The sequence below is a fragment of the Lutra lutra genome, chromosome 3 (genome assembly GCF_902655055.1).
Source record: "Lutra lutra chromosome 3, mLutLut1.2, whole genome shotgun sequence".
Taxonomy (NCBI): domain Eukaryota; kingdom Metazoa; phylum Chordata; class Mammalia; order Carnivora; family Mustelidae; genus Lutra; species Lutra lutra.
Window position 1 is genome coordinate 112,697,340 of NC_062280.1, and position 15,114 is coordinate 112,712,453.

The following is a 15,114-nucleotide window of genomic DNA, read 5'->3' on the forward strand; positions in this document are numbered from 1 at the left end:
AGATTTTATTTATTTGAGAGAGAGAAAGAGAATGAGCCAGAAGCAAGCACAAAGAGAGGAGAAACAGACTCCCCACTGAGCAGGGAGGCGGCTGTGGGCTTTGATCCCAGGACCCTGAATTCATGACCTGAGCTGAAGGCAGATGCTTAACCAACTGAGACACCCAGGTGCCCCAAGAGAGAACTTTTTTTTAAGGCCACTTTTAAAGGAAAAGCAAAATTCTTTTTAGCACCATTGTATACTAGAAAAGATTGACAAGATCTGCAAAAATTGGGGGGAAAACTATTTTGTATCTTGAATTCTAAAACCTGCCAAAGAGTGAATCAAACTTGAAGGCAAACTAAAGTTATTTTCAGGTGTGCAGGTCTCAGTTTTCTTCCCATGACCTCTTTCTCAAAGAAGTTACTATACTCTGGCAAAATAACCCTTTAAGAACAAGAAATAATCCTATAACAAGAAAAATGTGGGATCCAAGATACACTGCAACTTTCAAGGGAAGAAACAAGGGTATTATATAAAGCTTTCATATAAAGAAAGCAAACAGAATGATAACACAAACACTTATTAGTATCAAAAGAATTACGATAAAAAAACAGAAAAATATCTGTCAAATCAATAAAGTGAATTTAATTCATTAACTGAGAAAAAAATTCTGATTAGATCACAAAGTAAAACCCAATACTGTGCTGCACATGAAGCAAAATGACACCAAAAGCGCAAGAAACAAAAGAAAAAATAAACTGAATTCCATTTAAATTAAAAACTTTTATGCATAATGGGGGAATATTTTTGCAAATCATATATCTGATAAGTGACTGATATCTAGAGTATATAAAGAACAATTATAGTTTCATAGAAAGACAACCCAATTAAAAATGTACAAATTATCTGAATAGACATTTCTCTGAAGAAGATATACAAATGGTCAATGAGTCTCAAATATTATTAGCTATCAGGAAAATGCAAATCAAGAGCATTAAAAAGATAATAACTGTTGGCAAGTATATGGTAAAATTGAAGCCCTCATACATTGTTGGTGGGAATGTGAAGTTATACAGCTACTGTAGAAAAAATTTTAGCAGTTCCTCAATAGTTAAGTTACATGAGCCAACAATTCTACTCCTATGTATCTATCCAAGAGACAGAAAAATACATGTCTATATAAGAACTTGCACACAAATGTTCATAATAACATTATTCATAATAGCTCAAAAGTAGAAACAACCTAAATATCCATATACTCTTGAATAAATAAAATGTAATATAGCCATTTAATATTTATTTGGCAATTAAAAAGTGAAGTGCCGATACTTGCAAGTATAAAAGATTTTATTTCTTACTTTTAAGTTTCTTTAAAAAATAATTGTTTAAAGCAGTATAATAATAATAATAATATGTTGTGTGCTGTTATGGGTTTAGAATTATGTTCCTTAAAATTCATATGTTGAAGTACTAACCCCCAGTACCTCCAAATGTAATCTTAGCTGGAAACAGGATCTTTGCTGATGAAATTAGTTAAGTTAGGATGAGGTCTTACCTGGATGGAGTAGGGTTAGTCTCTAATCTAATCTAACTGGCATCCCCATAAAAAGGGGAAATTTAGACCCAGACATGCACACAGGGAAAATGACATCTGAAGACTGAGTTATGCTGCCACAGCAAAGGAACTACCATAAAAGAGTCCAAGACCAGGAAAGAGTCGTGCACCAGATCCTTCCCTAGCACATTCAGAAGGTATATGGTGCTGTCCACACTTTGATCTTGGACTTCCAGCTTTCAGAACTGTGAGATGATAAATTTCTGTGATTTAAGCCACTCAGTTTGAAGTAATTTGTTGTGGCAGTTGTACCAAACTAATACAGGGAGTTAAGAACATGTAAAAATAAAATGTGTAACAACAGCACAAAGGCTGAGGGAACAGAAAAAGACATACACTGTTAGACTGCCATGTGTCAGCAGACTGACCTAAGTTAGGGATCCATACTCTAAACCCTAAAGAAATGCCTTAATGTGGAATTATAAAACTATATTCAATTAATCCAAAATAAGTGTTCTTCCCACAAAAGAGGAAAAAGAATAGATGAGATAAATAGCTAGAAAATAAATAGCAATATGGTAGATTTAAATCCAGTCACATCAACCAACACATTAAATGTGAAGATCTAAATATTCAAATGCAAAGGGCAGAGATTGTCAGTTTGGACGAAAAGTAAGGCTCAAATTGCCTACAAGAGGCCTACTTTAAACACAAAGAAACTGGGGCACCTGGGTGGCTCAGTAGGTTAAGCATCTGCCTTTGGCTCAGGTCATGGCTCTCCACTCAGCAGCGAGTCTGCTTCTCCTTCTGTGATCTCTCACTTTCACGCTCTCTCAAATAAATAAAAAAATAAAAATAAAAAATAAACATAAAGAAACAAATAGGGTAACAGTAAAAGAATGGAAAAATACACACCATGCTAATATTATCAAAAGAAAATTAGGTAACGGGCGCCTGGGTGGCTCAGTGGGTTAAGCCGCTGCCTTTGGCTCAGGTCATGATCTCAGGGTCCTGGGATCGAGTCCCACATCGGGCTCTCTGCTCAGCAAGAAGCCTGCTTCCCTCTCTCTCTCTCTCTGCCTGCCTCTCCGTCTACTTGTGATCTCTCTCTGTCAAATAAATAAATAAAATCTTTAAAAAAAAAAAAAAAAGAAAATTAGGTAACTATATTAATAACAGACAGAGTAGATTTCAAAGCAAAGAATATAATGCGGGATAAAAAGGACCACTTCGGGGCGCCTGGGTGGCTCAGTGGGTTAAGCCTCTGCCTTCGGCTCAGGTCATGATCTCAGGGTCCTGGGATCAAGCCCCGCATTGGGCTCTCTGCTCAGCAGGGAGCCTGCTTCCTCCCTCTCTCTCTCTCTGCCTAGCTCTCTGCCTACTTGTGATCTCTCTCTCTCTGTCAAAAAAATAAATAAAATCTTAAAAAAAAAAGGACCACTTCAAAAGATAAAGAGAAAAGCCAATCTGTCAAGAGGACATAATAATCCTAAACATTAATGCACCTAATAATAGAGCTTCAAAATACATGAAGCAAAAATTTGTGGAATAGAAAGAAATAAACACACCCACAACTATAGCCAGAGATTTCAATATCCCTTTCAATATTTGATAGAACACGAAGAATAAAAATCAGTAGATACACAAAACTAGAACAACACTACCAACCTACTTGACCTGACAATTGTGGAATACTCTTCCAACTACAGCAAAATACACATTGTATTGAAGTACACACAAACTGCTTACCATAATAGGTCCTATTCTATGCCCATAACACAACTCAAAACTCTAAAGTTATTCATACAATACGAAGTGTGTTCTCTGATTATAATGGCATTAAATTTAACTCAATTACAGAAATGTGGAAAATTCCCAAATATCAGAAACTAAATAACACACTTCTAAATAATACGTAAGTCAAAAAATGAATTCAGAGGGAAATGAGAAAGTACTTTGGCTTGAATGAAAATGAAAATGCAATGTATCAAAATTTGTGGGATACAGCTGAAAGTGTTTTTTGTTTTTGTTTTTTAAAGATTTTATTTATTTATTTGACGGAGAGACAGCGAGTGTGGGAGCACAAGCAGGAGAAAGCAGGCTTCTTGCCCACCAAGCAGGGAGCCCGATGTGGGGCTTGATTCCAGGACACTGGGATCGTGACCTGAGCTGAAGGCAAATGCTTAACAACTGAACCACCCAGGCGCCCCTGAAAAGACTGTTTAGAGGGAAATTTATAACACTAAACAACTCTGCTTGGAAAAGAAGAAAGATCTCAAATCTGTAATTGCTGTTCTACCTTAGGAAACTAAAGAAGGACAAATGAAATACAAATTAAGAGGAATAAGGAAATAACAAAGATTACAGCAGAAACCAACTAAAAAAGAAAACAGAAAAGCAACAGAGAAAAATAGTAAAACCCCAAACTAGTTTTTGAAAAGATGCATAAAACTGATAAATGTCTAGACAGGCTAAAGCAAGTTGGAGGATTTGGGGGTTGAGCACGGAAAAAGATATGACCACCAGGTGGCAGTAGCACATATTGAACTTTATTTGACTAACACCTGGACAGGTTGGCATGATGAGGGAAGTCCTTCATAGGATAAAACTGTCCATCCAAAGGGAGAAGAGGAAAAGCAGAGAGAGAGAGTGCTTGTGTGTTTAGATGATATCACTCAGTAGCAACACTGAGAGTCTCTGGAACATGGAACATGAACTGCTTTATAGCGGCTGGGTTTATCTATGGCTAGAAGAGGTTAGGTGTGGTTTCCTGGGGTACACATACCAGATAGCCTGCAAATGGCTAAAAATCTGCTTATTTGAGTTATGTTCCAAACTCTTGTATGGTAAAATTTGAGTTTGGCAACCGCAGGCTTTTGTGCTTATGGGTCCCAGGCTGCTATTACTAAGTTAAACAACAGAAGGCCAATATACAAGAGGTTATCTTTGGCTCATAATAATAATCCATCCCTCAGGCCCACGTTGCTTTATAATTTTAGTTATATGTAAATGAATTATGCTTTAGTTTGGAGCCCATGGAAAAGCATTCTGAAGTCCCAGAATCTAATGAGAGTAAAAACAAGGATTTCAAAGCCCATTTGCAGCCAGTCTGTCAGAAGATGTAGAAAATTGATTTGTTCAATTTGCTTAATCTATAAACTGTTATTAAAGGGAGCCCCTATAATGCATGTCCCCGGCTATCTTTAAAACATGTAGCAACATGTGTTAAGTGTGCAGAACCCACTTCCTGCAGCAGCCATAAGTGATCTAGGACTAAGTGATGATACATACACCAGTGGCTGTGGAGTTGACACCGGCAAGGACAGGAACTTAGGTAAGGAAAACACACAGCAACAGAGAAGGGGTTGAAGTCCGAGTCATCTGCACCCAGCAGTAGAGGAATGTCTTCTGGGCATTGTCCCAATTGTGTTGGCCAGTCTGGGATGATGAGTTCGATCCCACAGGTATCCATTGCAGATTCAGACTTGTTCCTCAGTGTCATCAGTGGAGCAAAGTACTTGGATGGCAGACGACAGTGCCTTTCTCTCCAGATGGTGGCAGGCAGTCTGCTTCGCTAAATGCTGGATGATGAGTGGACACAGGCTAAGGACAGTCACAGAATTGGTTCATGTTCAGTCCTCATCCCACATTTTGCTGAAGTTCTGATCAAATAGAACTTTTTGGTGAGCCCATTAACCCGCAACCAGGAGTTGGTAAAAATATAAATTTTAGGAAAATGTTTGTCAAGGGCATATGCTATTTCTGGAATAGTGTACTCAGCTCAGCCCATTGGGTGCTTTGGGCTCTCCCCATACAGAAACTGGAGTATGTGAATATGGGCCATAGACTGAGACTGCCCACTGTTTGGCTCCTTTAAGCCCTGTGCCCACTCCATTCATAAAGAGACCTTTGATTTTTTCATTTTCTGAGTGCTGGCCACCTTACCTCTAATCCCCATTGAGAAAGGGATGAGACCTGCTGGAGACTTTGGCAAGTTAACATAGTGGCAAGGTATGTGGCCCTTTCCTTCTGGAGTTATGACACTGCACAGGGCCAGGTTAGGCTTGAGCCTGTAGATAGCATTTCCATCTTAATCCAGCTGCAGCTTCAATTTTACAGAGAGCTTTTTTCCATTATCCAGAGCATGAGAAGACTCTCACTCCATCAGTAATTGGCTCTGCCAGGATTCAAGGCTAGGTCTGGGCAAACTCCAGAGCCTGAGCATGTAATACTGTTTCTAGCTGAGGTAAAGGAAATATAAAGCCACATATCACCAAACCCAATGCTCAATTAAGTAGTGAGATTGAAAACACATAGGAAACTGAAAAATAATCACAATGAGGTAGGCTCACCTATTAAGCTACTTACCGTGTGCTGGACATCCTGAGCACTTTCATCTTCATGACCTCTCTGTGCAGTGGGCATCAATGCCTTCAAGGAGGAGGAAACCAAGGCTTAGGAGTTGAAGTGAATTTTGCCCTAGACCCCATAGCCCACGGGTAGCAGAAGGGGAACAGGACTTGGGGTCATGTAACCGCAAAGCACCCTTTCTTGCCACTTTGATTCTCATTCCCATCCTGCCACCGTACGTGATCTTAATATGTCCCTGAGTGAGCAGATGAAAAGAAGACCACCATGAAGAGTCCCACTCCCTTCCCCACATCAATACCACTGTGGCCCTGTGCTACCTGAGCTGGGATGTGGTGTGAGGCAAATTCATTCTTCCCCTCTGCCTTCCCAACCAGAACCTGGGACACTGCTGACCAAGGAGGGGAGAACAAAGATAGTGAGTAGCTGGGGCTCTCCATCTTACCCTGGCCCTATTCCCTGGGTCCTCCTGTATGTAGATTTGCCCTTTGTGCACACGGGCACTTGGCAAAGGTCTGCAACCAAGATCCTCACCACCAGTGTGCTCTGTGCTAGCTACCACTCTGAAGTGAAGGGCTCCTGCAGGGGTAACGGCCGGGAGCCCTGACTGGGTTTCACCTGGACACTTAGTGAGTACTGTGAGCTGGGCAAAAGGCTGGGCTGAAATGGGTCTATATCAAGTTTCTGATCACATTTCATGGATAAGGGTGATCACTGTGGCTGTGATTCCAGATGGGGTTGTGGAAGCCACTGGGGAAAAAAGCAGCCAAGTAGGCTGAAGGGGCTTCCAACCTGACATTTTACTCATTTACAGAAGAAAATGGTGCAAGACCTCTCATGCCCTTGAATACTTTTTTTAAACCAAGAAAATGTCAAAAACTTCCCTGGTTGGTTTAGACATATGTGTATGATATGTCAGAACAAATGATCTGAAAACAACATAATACCCATCCAAAGATGTCCCTACTGAGAAGATTCCTAGCATTCACATCTGGCATTCCCAAAGATTCCACCCCAAGTCTATTGCATATCTTTCTTGGCAGCAACTTGAAGAACTACTTAGTAGCTGATGTCTGTCAGCTCTGTGACTCCAATCGGAGCTCTGGCCTTATGCACCCAGACCAGCATGGGGCATCTCCCTTCCTCGGGGAGCCACAGGTACAGCAGATCACCCTCATCCTTCATCTTCACCACTTCCATGCAGCTTTCCCCTAGATGCTCTGTCCTCATTAATGGTACCCCATCCTCCCATTCACCCAGGCGTAGCACCTTCTTTCTCTGACTCTGACAGCCAATGCGGAGCAAGCTCCAGCAGTTCTCTCTCCGAAGATCTTCCTGTTGTCTCCCCTTCATTCGCAAAGTTACTATCCTACTCAAGAACTCCATCTCCCATCAGGGACACTACAACCACATAGTTAATCCCTGCCCCCACTACCCCCTGCTTCAGCCATGAAATTTTTCTTTCAGATCGAAGCATATTCAGAAGCCTAATACAGTAGCAAAAGCAAGCTACTCTGGAAGGAGGAAAGAGAAAGGAATCAGGAACAGGTATGCAAACCTGTGTCCTCTAAGGCCACCTTCTAAGTGTCATACACTCCTACCTCATCTCTTTTCACACTTCCTTCAATCTCTGCTGTTACCTGAATACACATGGTAAGGTTTCAATCCTTGGGATATAGTGTTTCTTCTGCTCACAATGTCTTCCCTGCTTGTCTGCCCAGCACATAGTTACAGCTTGAGATCTGGAACCAGAAAAAGCCAAGTTTGAATCTCAGTTCCAAGTACTAGCTCTATGACCTTGGTGCTTTCTGAGCCTATTTCTGCATCCCTAAGATAAAGGTAATATTAGCAGTTATGTCAGAAAACTGTTAACAGCCTTAAATGATACTGTATTCGTTGTTTAAGGGAGAGATGGCACACAGGAAACACTCAATAAATGTTCACCATTGTAATCATCCTCGCCCACAGGAATCAACTCAACACTGCCCCCTTTTTCTTGATCCTTTCCTGTTGCACCCCTGTAAACTCAGTACAATGCATTTCTAGTTAAGTTTGCCTTTCTGTGTCCTTCCTCATATTGTGACCTAATTGAGGACAGAAGCTAGCTTGTTCATCTTTGGTCCTCTGCTATCCAGTATATCCAGCACCTACAGGGCTCAGTGTTTGTTGAATGAATTGATTAATTCATGGCAGTAGGGGCCATTCATGAATCAAGTTTATAGAGTATATACTATATCACAGACATTGTTCTGGTTGCTGGGGATACATCAATAGATAAAACTAATGGAGTTCCTGCCCTTATGGAGCTCCCACTCTAATGAGAAAGGTACACTCAATAACAAACAAGTAAATATATAGTAAGTTAGTGCAAAGTGCTTCAGGGAAAAATAAAGTGAGGGGCAGGTGTTGCTTTCTCATATAAGAAAGTTAGGCAAGGTGTCACCAACAAGGTGATATTTGAACAGAGAGCAAACAGAGAGAGCAAAGTCGGTGGATATTTGAGGAGACAGGGCAGGAAAATGTGATCCAGACTCAGAATAGCTGGGTGCACATGAAAAAAGAGAAGCTGGCCAGTGGGTGCTGGAGAGCAGTGAGTGAATGGAAGAGTGACATGACATGAGAGCAGAGTGGCTGTGGGGCTGTGGAGTACAGACCATGGGCCATGTGTGGCCCAGAGTCTTTAATGAAGATGCAAGCTAGATACAAGTTATACTAATTGATTACTTTCTTGAGTGTCTCAAAAATCCTGTTCACTTACCCATTTTAAAATGTAGTAGAAAGGAAAACTTTCCTAGCCTTAATCAGCCATGAGTACAAATGAAGTTGTTTCATGTTAATTTCTGAATCTCAATGGCTTTGTGTGCTCATCTATGCAAATGTAGGGAGTCCTACCTCAAGGAAAATCCTTCCTTCTCAAATATTCTAGGAATCCTAAGGGTGCACATGATCCTAAGTGGGTTGCTATGGCTGCTCAGGTCAAGCTTTTGCAGCTTTGGGCCTGATGATCCCACAGATGTACCCCAGGAGGGAGGACCACTCCTGTCATTGTGCCCTAAATTGGTTGGCCAGAGGAGCTGCCATTCCAGGACTCCGAAGGGCTATGAGGCTAGAGTGTTCCTTTTGCATACAGATGACCAGCACAACTTTCTGAACTCCAGCATTATAGCATCCATCAACACAGCTCAGTTCACACCCACAGACTCAGGATATACTGGGACCTTCAGCTTGCCTCCAACATTCTATCCTCCTGCAAAGAGGGGCTTGCCCTGTCAGACTGCTCCTTCTCTTACAGCGAATTTTCTCTTGGGGCTCCCAGATCTCTGCAGGTGGGCCTCTGCCTGGGCCACTTCAGCCCATAAGTCCTATCCATAATCAAACCCAATAAAGGACAGAATTCAAGACTTTTCCCCAGGATTCTCAGCCCTAACAGACATCCGTAGTATAACATTTGAAGGAGGTTATCACCGAAGTATTTAGCAGTATGGCTGAATCTCAGCCCTTCCCCAGCCATTAGGCTATTAACCTTATCAGTGTCCTGAGGTCTCCCATGTATTATTCAAGGTATGGTTTCTTGAGTGGTAACAGCAAAACCTGGAAAAGAATGCACACAGGTATTCACTTCAGATGGTACTAGTTTAAACAAGATCCAAGAACAACTACAGGCTCAACACAAAAACTCTAAGCATCTATTTAAATCCTAGTATTTCACTCAGAAAATACTGCAGCATAACTGAAAGCTTTGAAGGCAGAAAGAATGGACTCTGGATGCATGGATGGTTTGCTACTTATAGTATGACTTTGGGCAGTCATTTCACTTTGAACACATTTTTCTCACTTATGGAAAGATAACAGTGCCTTTATGTGAAACCTAAATAGGGTGATTAACTGATCACCATGAAGGCACGAGGCCCAGCTGTAGTTCCTCTCTCTTTCAGCAGAGACATGCACAGGACTTACACGGTTTTGCTTTAAAATTTTTTAAAACGGAAATTGGTTGATATGAATCAATTTCATTCCAAATTCTGCTCTAAGGATAACCTGATGATGCTGAAAGTCTACCAAATTTGATCCTTTTTTAAATATAATACTAAACAACACTATTTCTTAGGAAACTCCTGAATGACTTTTTCCACCTCAAGATTCTCTGACTTCCTCAATAAAAACAGAATAGCAACACTTAGGAATGTCCAGAAGATAAAAGCCAAGAACTACAAGTCTGACAATAAAAACTACCAAATACTTCATGTGGAAAAAAAATCCAGCTGATAAGGTGGCCAGGGATCTGCATTCAGACCTGACCTTGAATTCTGGCTCTGCCACTCACCAGCTGGGTGGCACCTTGATCTCTGTGCACCATTACCTTTATTTGTAAAGCAGGGACAATAACATCTCATAGAATGAAGTATAATCAATGTCAAAATATGAAGTGCCATGTTAGGTCAGCTCAACAAACTGAATGGTGACAACCAGATGGATGTGGTCCTTGACCCCTGTGAGCCCACGGACTCTGATTTGGTCTACTTCCTCCTGACATGGGTTTCAGAAGAGACCAGCTTGGAATGACTGTCCATAACTACACTGGTCAACTACCAGGGTAAGTTCCTCAAAAGGCCAGCACTTAACTGACCTCTGCTGGTCTCACATAGAAATAGTGTGCAGAACTCTATTTCTGTACTATCTCTAGCCAAAAAAGTAACTTCTTTCTCAAAACACAAGAAAGAAAAGAATTAAAAAAAAAAATCACTCCTTCTCCAAATTCAAAGGACAGGAAAGCATAAACTCTCTCCTTTTTTCTCATTTCAAAACCATGAACACTTATTTCCCGGACCCAAAGAGAACCACACATTTTGGGAGACCAAACTCTCTTTACTTTCAATCCACTGTCTTTTAAACATGTCATCATCATAAAACATTTACAAAGTATTTTGTTTAAAGCCTCACCCATTGCTCTCTAGTCAAATAAACCCAAGGAATAACTAGTTATCTTAGGGCCTGACACATTTTGAGCCTCCCTTGGTGCATCCGTAACTGCAGCTCCACCATGGAAAGAACACAAAGGTCCAGGGCCCCAGGCTTTGTAAGAACTGAGCTAGTCTTGGGGAGCACAGACCGAAACCCTCATCTCCTAGAGTGAGGGTTGTTCTCACAAGTTGCTCCTTCAAATCCTGCTTTAAAGCAGCAAGAATATTTTTATATTATTTAAGGGTTTTTTTTGGTTGTTGTTATTATTATTATTTTTTTTTTTTTAAGAGAAGAGCAGCAGAGGGAGAGGGAGAGTCTCAAACAGACTCCACACTGAGCTTGGAGCCAGATGAGGGCCTCGATCTCATGATCCTGAGATCATGACCTGAGCCAAAACCAAGAGCAGAACACTTAACCAACTGTGCCACCCAGGTGCCCCAAAGCAGTAAGAATGTTTTCTTTTTCTTTTTTTAAAAAGATTTTATTTGACAGACAGAGCTCACAAGTAGGCAGAGAGGCAGGCAGAGAGAGAGGAGGAAGCAGGCTACCTTTTGGAGCAGAGAGCCCGATGTGGGGCCCAATCCCCCCCAAAATTTTTTTTTCATTACCCTGGGATCATGACCTGAGCCGAAGGCAGAGGCTTAACTCACTGAGCCACCCAGGCGCCCCAAGAATGTTTTCTAAAAATCTTGTAAGTAAAGCCTTTTCCAAACTATCATCCCCAAGTTTTTGTCAGATCTTTACATTTATGTACTCAGCTTGCTTAAAATGAGGCATACAGGTAATGCTGTGACACAGCTCACCACTTTCTTTAAAAAAAAAAAAAAAAATGAACATATGAAATGCACATGTGGAGCTCAATGGTACCAAAATCAGCCAACTTGAGATAGCTCGCTATAGAATCACATGCATTTTTGCAACATTTCCAGCCCATGTCAACACTACACAATTCCACTTCTCAGGACTACTCTAACATCTCAGCACAACTTTTATATACGCGTAATCTATACTCACTTCACTCCACACTACATTTTACCTGTGCATCTGAGGTTGTAAGACTTCTGCTACCACGAGAGGGAAGATCACAACAGAGGCAGTATGGAGCTTGGCCTGACAATCTCTGCCTGAGAAATAGTAGTATACAGGTAGGTAGGGAGAAGGCAATTTGGAAACAATGGTTAATCTGATGTTCTCCCCCCAAATTGTATTTTACTAGTAAAGAGGTCCCTCCCTGGCTCCCAGGGCACAATCTCTATAGGCCAGAAGGCAGTCAGATGATATAATTAAAGTGATTCAAGAAAAAACCCATCAACCAAGAATTCTCTATCTGGCAAAACTATCCTTCAAAAATGAGGGAGAAAATAAGCCATTCCCAGATAAACAAACACTACGGAGACAAGCTCTACAAGAAATGCTAAAGGTGGTCCTCCAGGTTGAAAGGACACTAGTAACACAAAGCCATACAAAAATGTAAATTTTTCCAGCAGAGGTAAATACATGGACAAATATAAAACCCAGTATTATAACTTCTTTTACAGAATTTAAAATAGAAAAGCGTTAAAAAATAACTATAAATCTGTTAGTAGGTATACAATATATTGTGCGTGTGTGTGTGTGTGTATATACATATATAGAGATTTGTGACATCAATAACATAAAGGCAGGTAGACTACAAAGTTTTTGTGATTGAAATTATTTAAAAATACAACTTAAGATGTCAGAAGTAACTGCCATAACTACAAAGAAAATGTCTATAGAATATACACTGAAATGTTGCTCAAAGAAATCAAAGAGATTACACGGGAAGACATCCTGTGTTCATAAACAGGAAGACTTCATACTGTTAAAATGTCAATACTTCCCAAAGTGATCTGTAGAACCAATGCAGTCCTTGTCAATACCCCAATGATGTTTCTTGAAGAAACAGAATAATCCCTCCTAAAATTCATATGAAGTCTCCAAGGACCCCAAATAGCCAAAACAATCTTGAAAAAGAACAAAGTTGGAAGACTCACACTTCCGGATTTCAAAATTTACAAAGCCGTAGTAGTCAAAACAAGATCATGCTCTTTCCCTGCCACCAAGTTGCTCAGAGGCGGGGCTTCAGGTACACCCAAGATTGGGCTCTACCTTGGCCCACCACCATGGCTGAGGAAGGCATTGCTGCTGGAGGTATAATGGATGTTAATACAAGAGGTACTGAAAACCACCCTCATCCACAAGGGCCTAGCACATGAAATTCACAAAGCCACCAAAGCCTTAGACAAGTGCCAAGCCCATCTTCGTGAGCTTGCACCCAACTGTGATGAGCTTATGTATATCAAGTTGGTTGAGGCCCTTTGTGCTGAACACCAAAATCAATCTAATTAAGATTGATGACAATAAGAAATTAGGCAAATGAGTAGGCCTCTATGAACAGAGAGGGAAATCCCACGTAGTTGGTTGCAGTTCTGCGGTGGTTAAGAACTATGGCAAAGAGTCTCAGGCCAAGCATGTCATCCAGGAATTCTTCAAAATCAAGAAATAAACAAGTGAAAAATTTGGTTCTTGTTCCTAAAACAAAAGTGTCATGCTGATGCTAGGATAGCCATGCAGACTGATGGAAGTGAGGCCAGAAATAAACCCTTATATATATGGTCAAATGATTTTTTACAAGGGTGCCAAGTGGGAATAGAGAGTGAAAAGGCAATCCACAAAATTAGAAAAATATCTGCAAATCATTCATCTGGTAAGTTATTATCCAGAATATATACAGAACTCCAACAACTCAAAACTTACTTTAAAAATAGGCAAAATATCTGAATAGGTATTTCTCCAAAGAAGGTAGCAAAAGCATTAGTAAGAATATGAAAATATACTCAATGTCACTAATCAGAAAAATACAAATTAAAACCACAATGACATACCATCTTGCACCCAGTAGGATGATTACTATCAAAAAAACAAGAACAAAACCAAAAATAACCCAAAAAAACCCCTAAACATAAATAAGTATTGATGTGGCTATGGACAAATTAGAACCCTTTGGATTACTGGTAGGAATGAATGTAAAATGGGACAGCCATTTTGGAAAACAGCATCGCAGTACCATAAATTAGAATTACCACATGACCCAATAATTCTACCTCTGGGTATATACTTCAAAGAACACACAGCAGGGTCTCAAAGAAATATTTGCACACCCATATTCATGGCAGCATTCTTCACAACAGCCAAAAGGTAAAAGCAACCCAAATATCCATCAACAGATGATGAATGGACAAACAAACCATGGTATACACATGTAATACAAAATTATTCAGTCTTAAAATGTTTGGAAGGAAATTGACCCATGCTTCAACATGAATGAACCTTGAGGACATTATGCTAAGTGAGTACATCACTCACAAAGGATAAACAATGTATGATTCCATTTATATGAGATGGGTGTAGACAAAACCAGAGACAAAGCAGTATGGTGACTGCCACGGGTAGGCCAGAAGGAAGAGAATGTGAAGTTACTATTCAATGGAAGTTTCATTTTTTAAGAGGAAAAGATTTCTGGAGATGAAAGGCAGTTGATGGTTGCAAACAAAAGCGAATGGACTTAATGCTACTAACTGTACACTTAAAAACTGTCCTTAAAGATGTCAAATTCTATGTGTACTTTACATTTATACATAATTAATGTAAAATAATTTAGTCAACAATTAAATTTTTTTAACTGGGAAAAAATGATTCTGTATCATTCCATTCAAGCTGTCAAAGTTACCACCACCAACAATGGAACAAACTAAAGGTCTCTATGGAGAGAAATATGCTTAAACATTTGGGGACCAAGAGGCAAGCTGTCAAACAAGTTACTCTCATGTATAAAGTAAATGCTACGAATGTGAACAACTGGTTAAAATAGGTGAAGATAGGTATATGGGAGTTTATTTTACCATTCTTGCAATATAATTTTAAGTTAGAAAAATTTCCAAAATTTAAAAAAAGCCATTCTGTTTTGAGGTTTGAGTTTCTAACCCATGGACCAAGGATCATTTATACAGAAACAATCTTTTCTTCAATATAGTATTAAGAGAACCTCCTAAATCATTTTGAATTCCTCACTTATGATGATCCCTTTACTGTCTGGCACCATGTTTTAGCCCGTATCAGTGAAATCATGAGATAATTGGAGCTTACCCCATCAAATGGCAAAATACTCTAAGTTTAAATCTTTTTTTACTCTTACCTTTCTTGTTTGGAATTTTTAATGACCAGGT

General features: G+C 40.0%; 1 protein-coding gene and 1 pseudogene across 2 annotated transcripts in view; one reads left to right on the forward strand and one right to left on the reverse strand.

Moving 5' to 3' along the window:
• Window positions 1-3,759: 3,759 nt before the first annotated feature.
• Window positions 3,760-15,114, reverse strand: part of IWS1 (interacts with SUPT6H, CTD assembly factor 1) — a 52,220-nt gene continuing 40,865 nt past the window's right edge. The window contains exons 14-17 of one of the 2 annotated variants that reach the window (XR_007126049.1): window positions 9,429-9,496; window positions 7,546-7,647; window positions 5,906-5,968; window positions 3,760-5,778 (exon numbers count right to left, since the gene is read on the reverse strand). Coding sequence is in view for 1 of the 2 variants with exons in the window: in XM_047722719.1 (XP_047578675.1) it covers window positions 9,458-9,496 (39 nt within the window). In the remaining variant the exon portion in view is untranslated. Of the gene's footprint in view, window positions 5,779-5,905; window positions 5,969-7,473; window positions 7,648-9,428; window positions 9,497-15,114 lie in introns of those variants that run through there. The other variant, XM_047722719.1, reaches the window with a different exon arrangement.
• LOC125096072 (40S ribosomal protein S12-like) lies at window positions 13,012-13,394 on the forward strand (annotated as a pseudogene).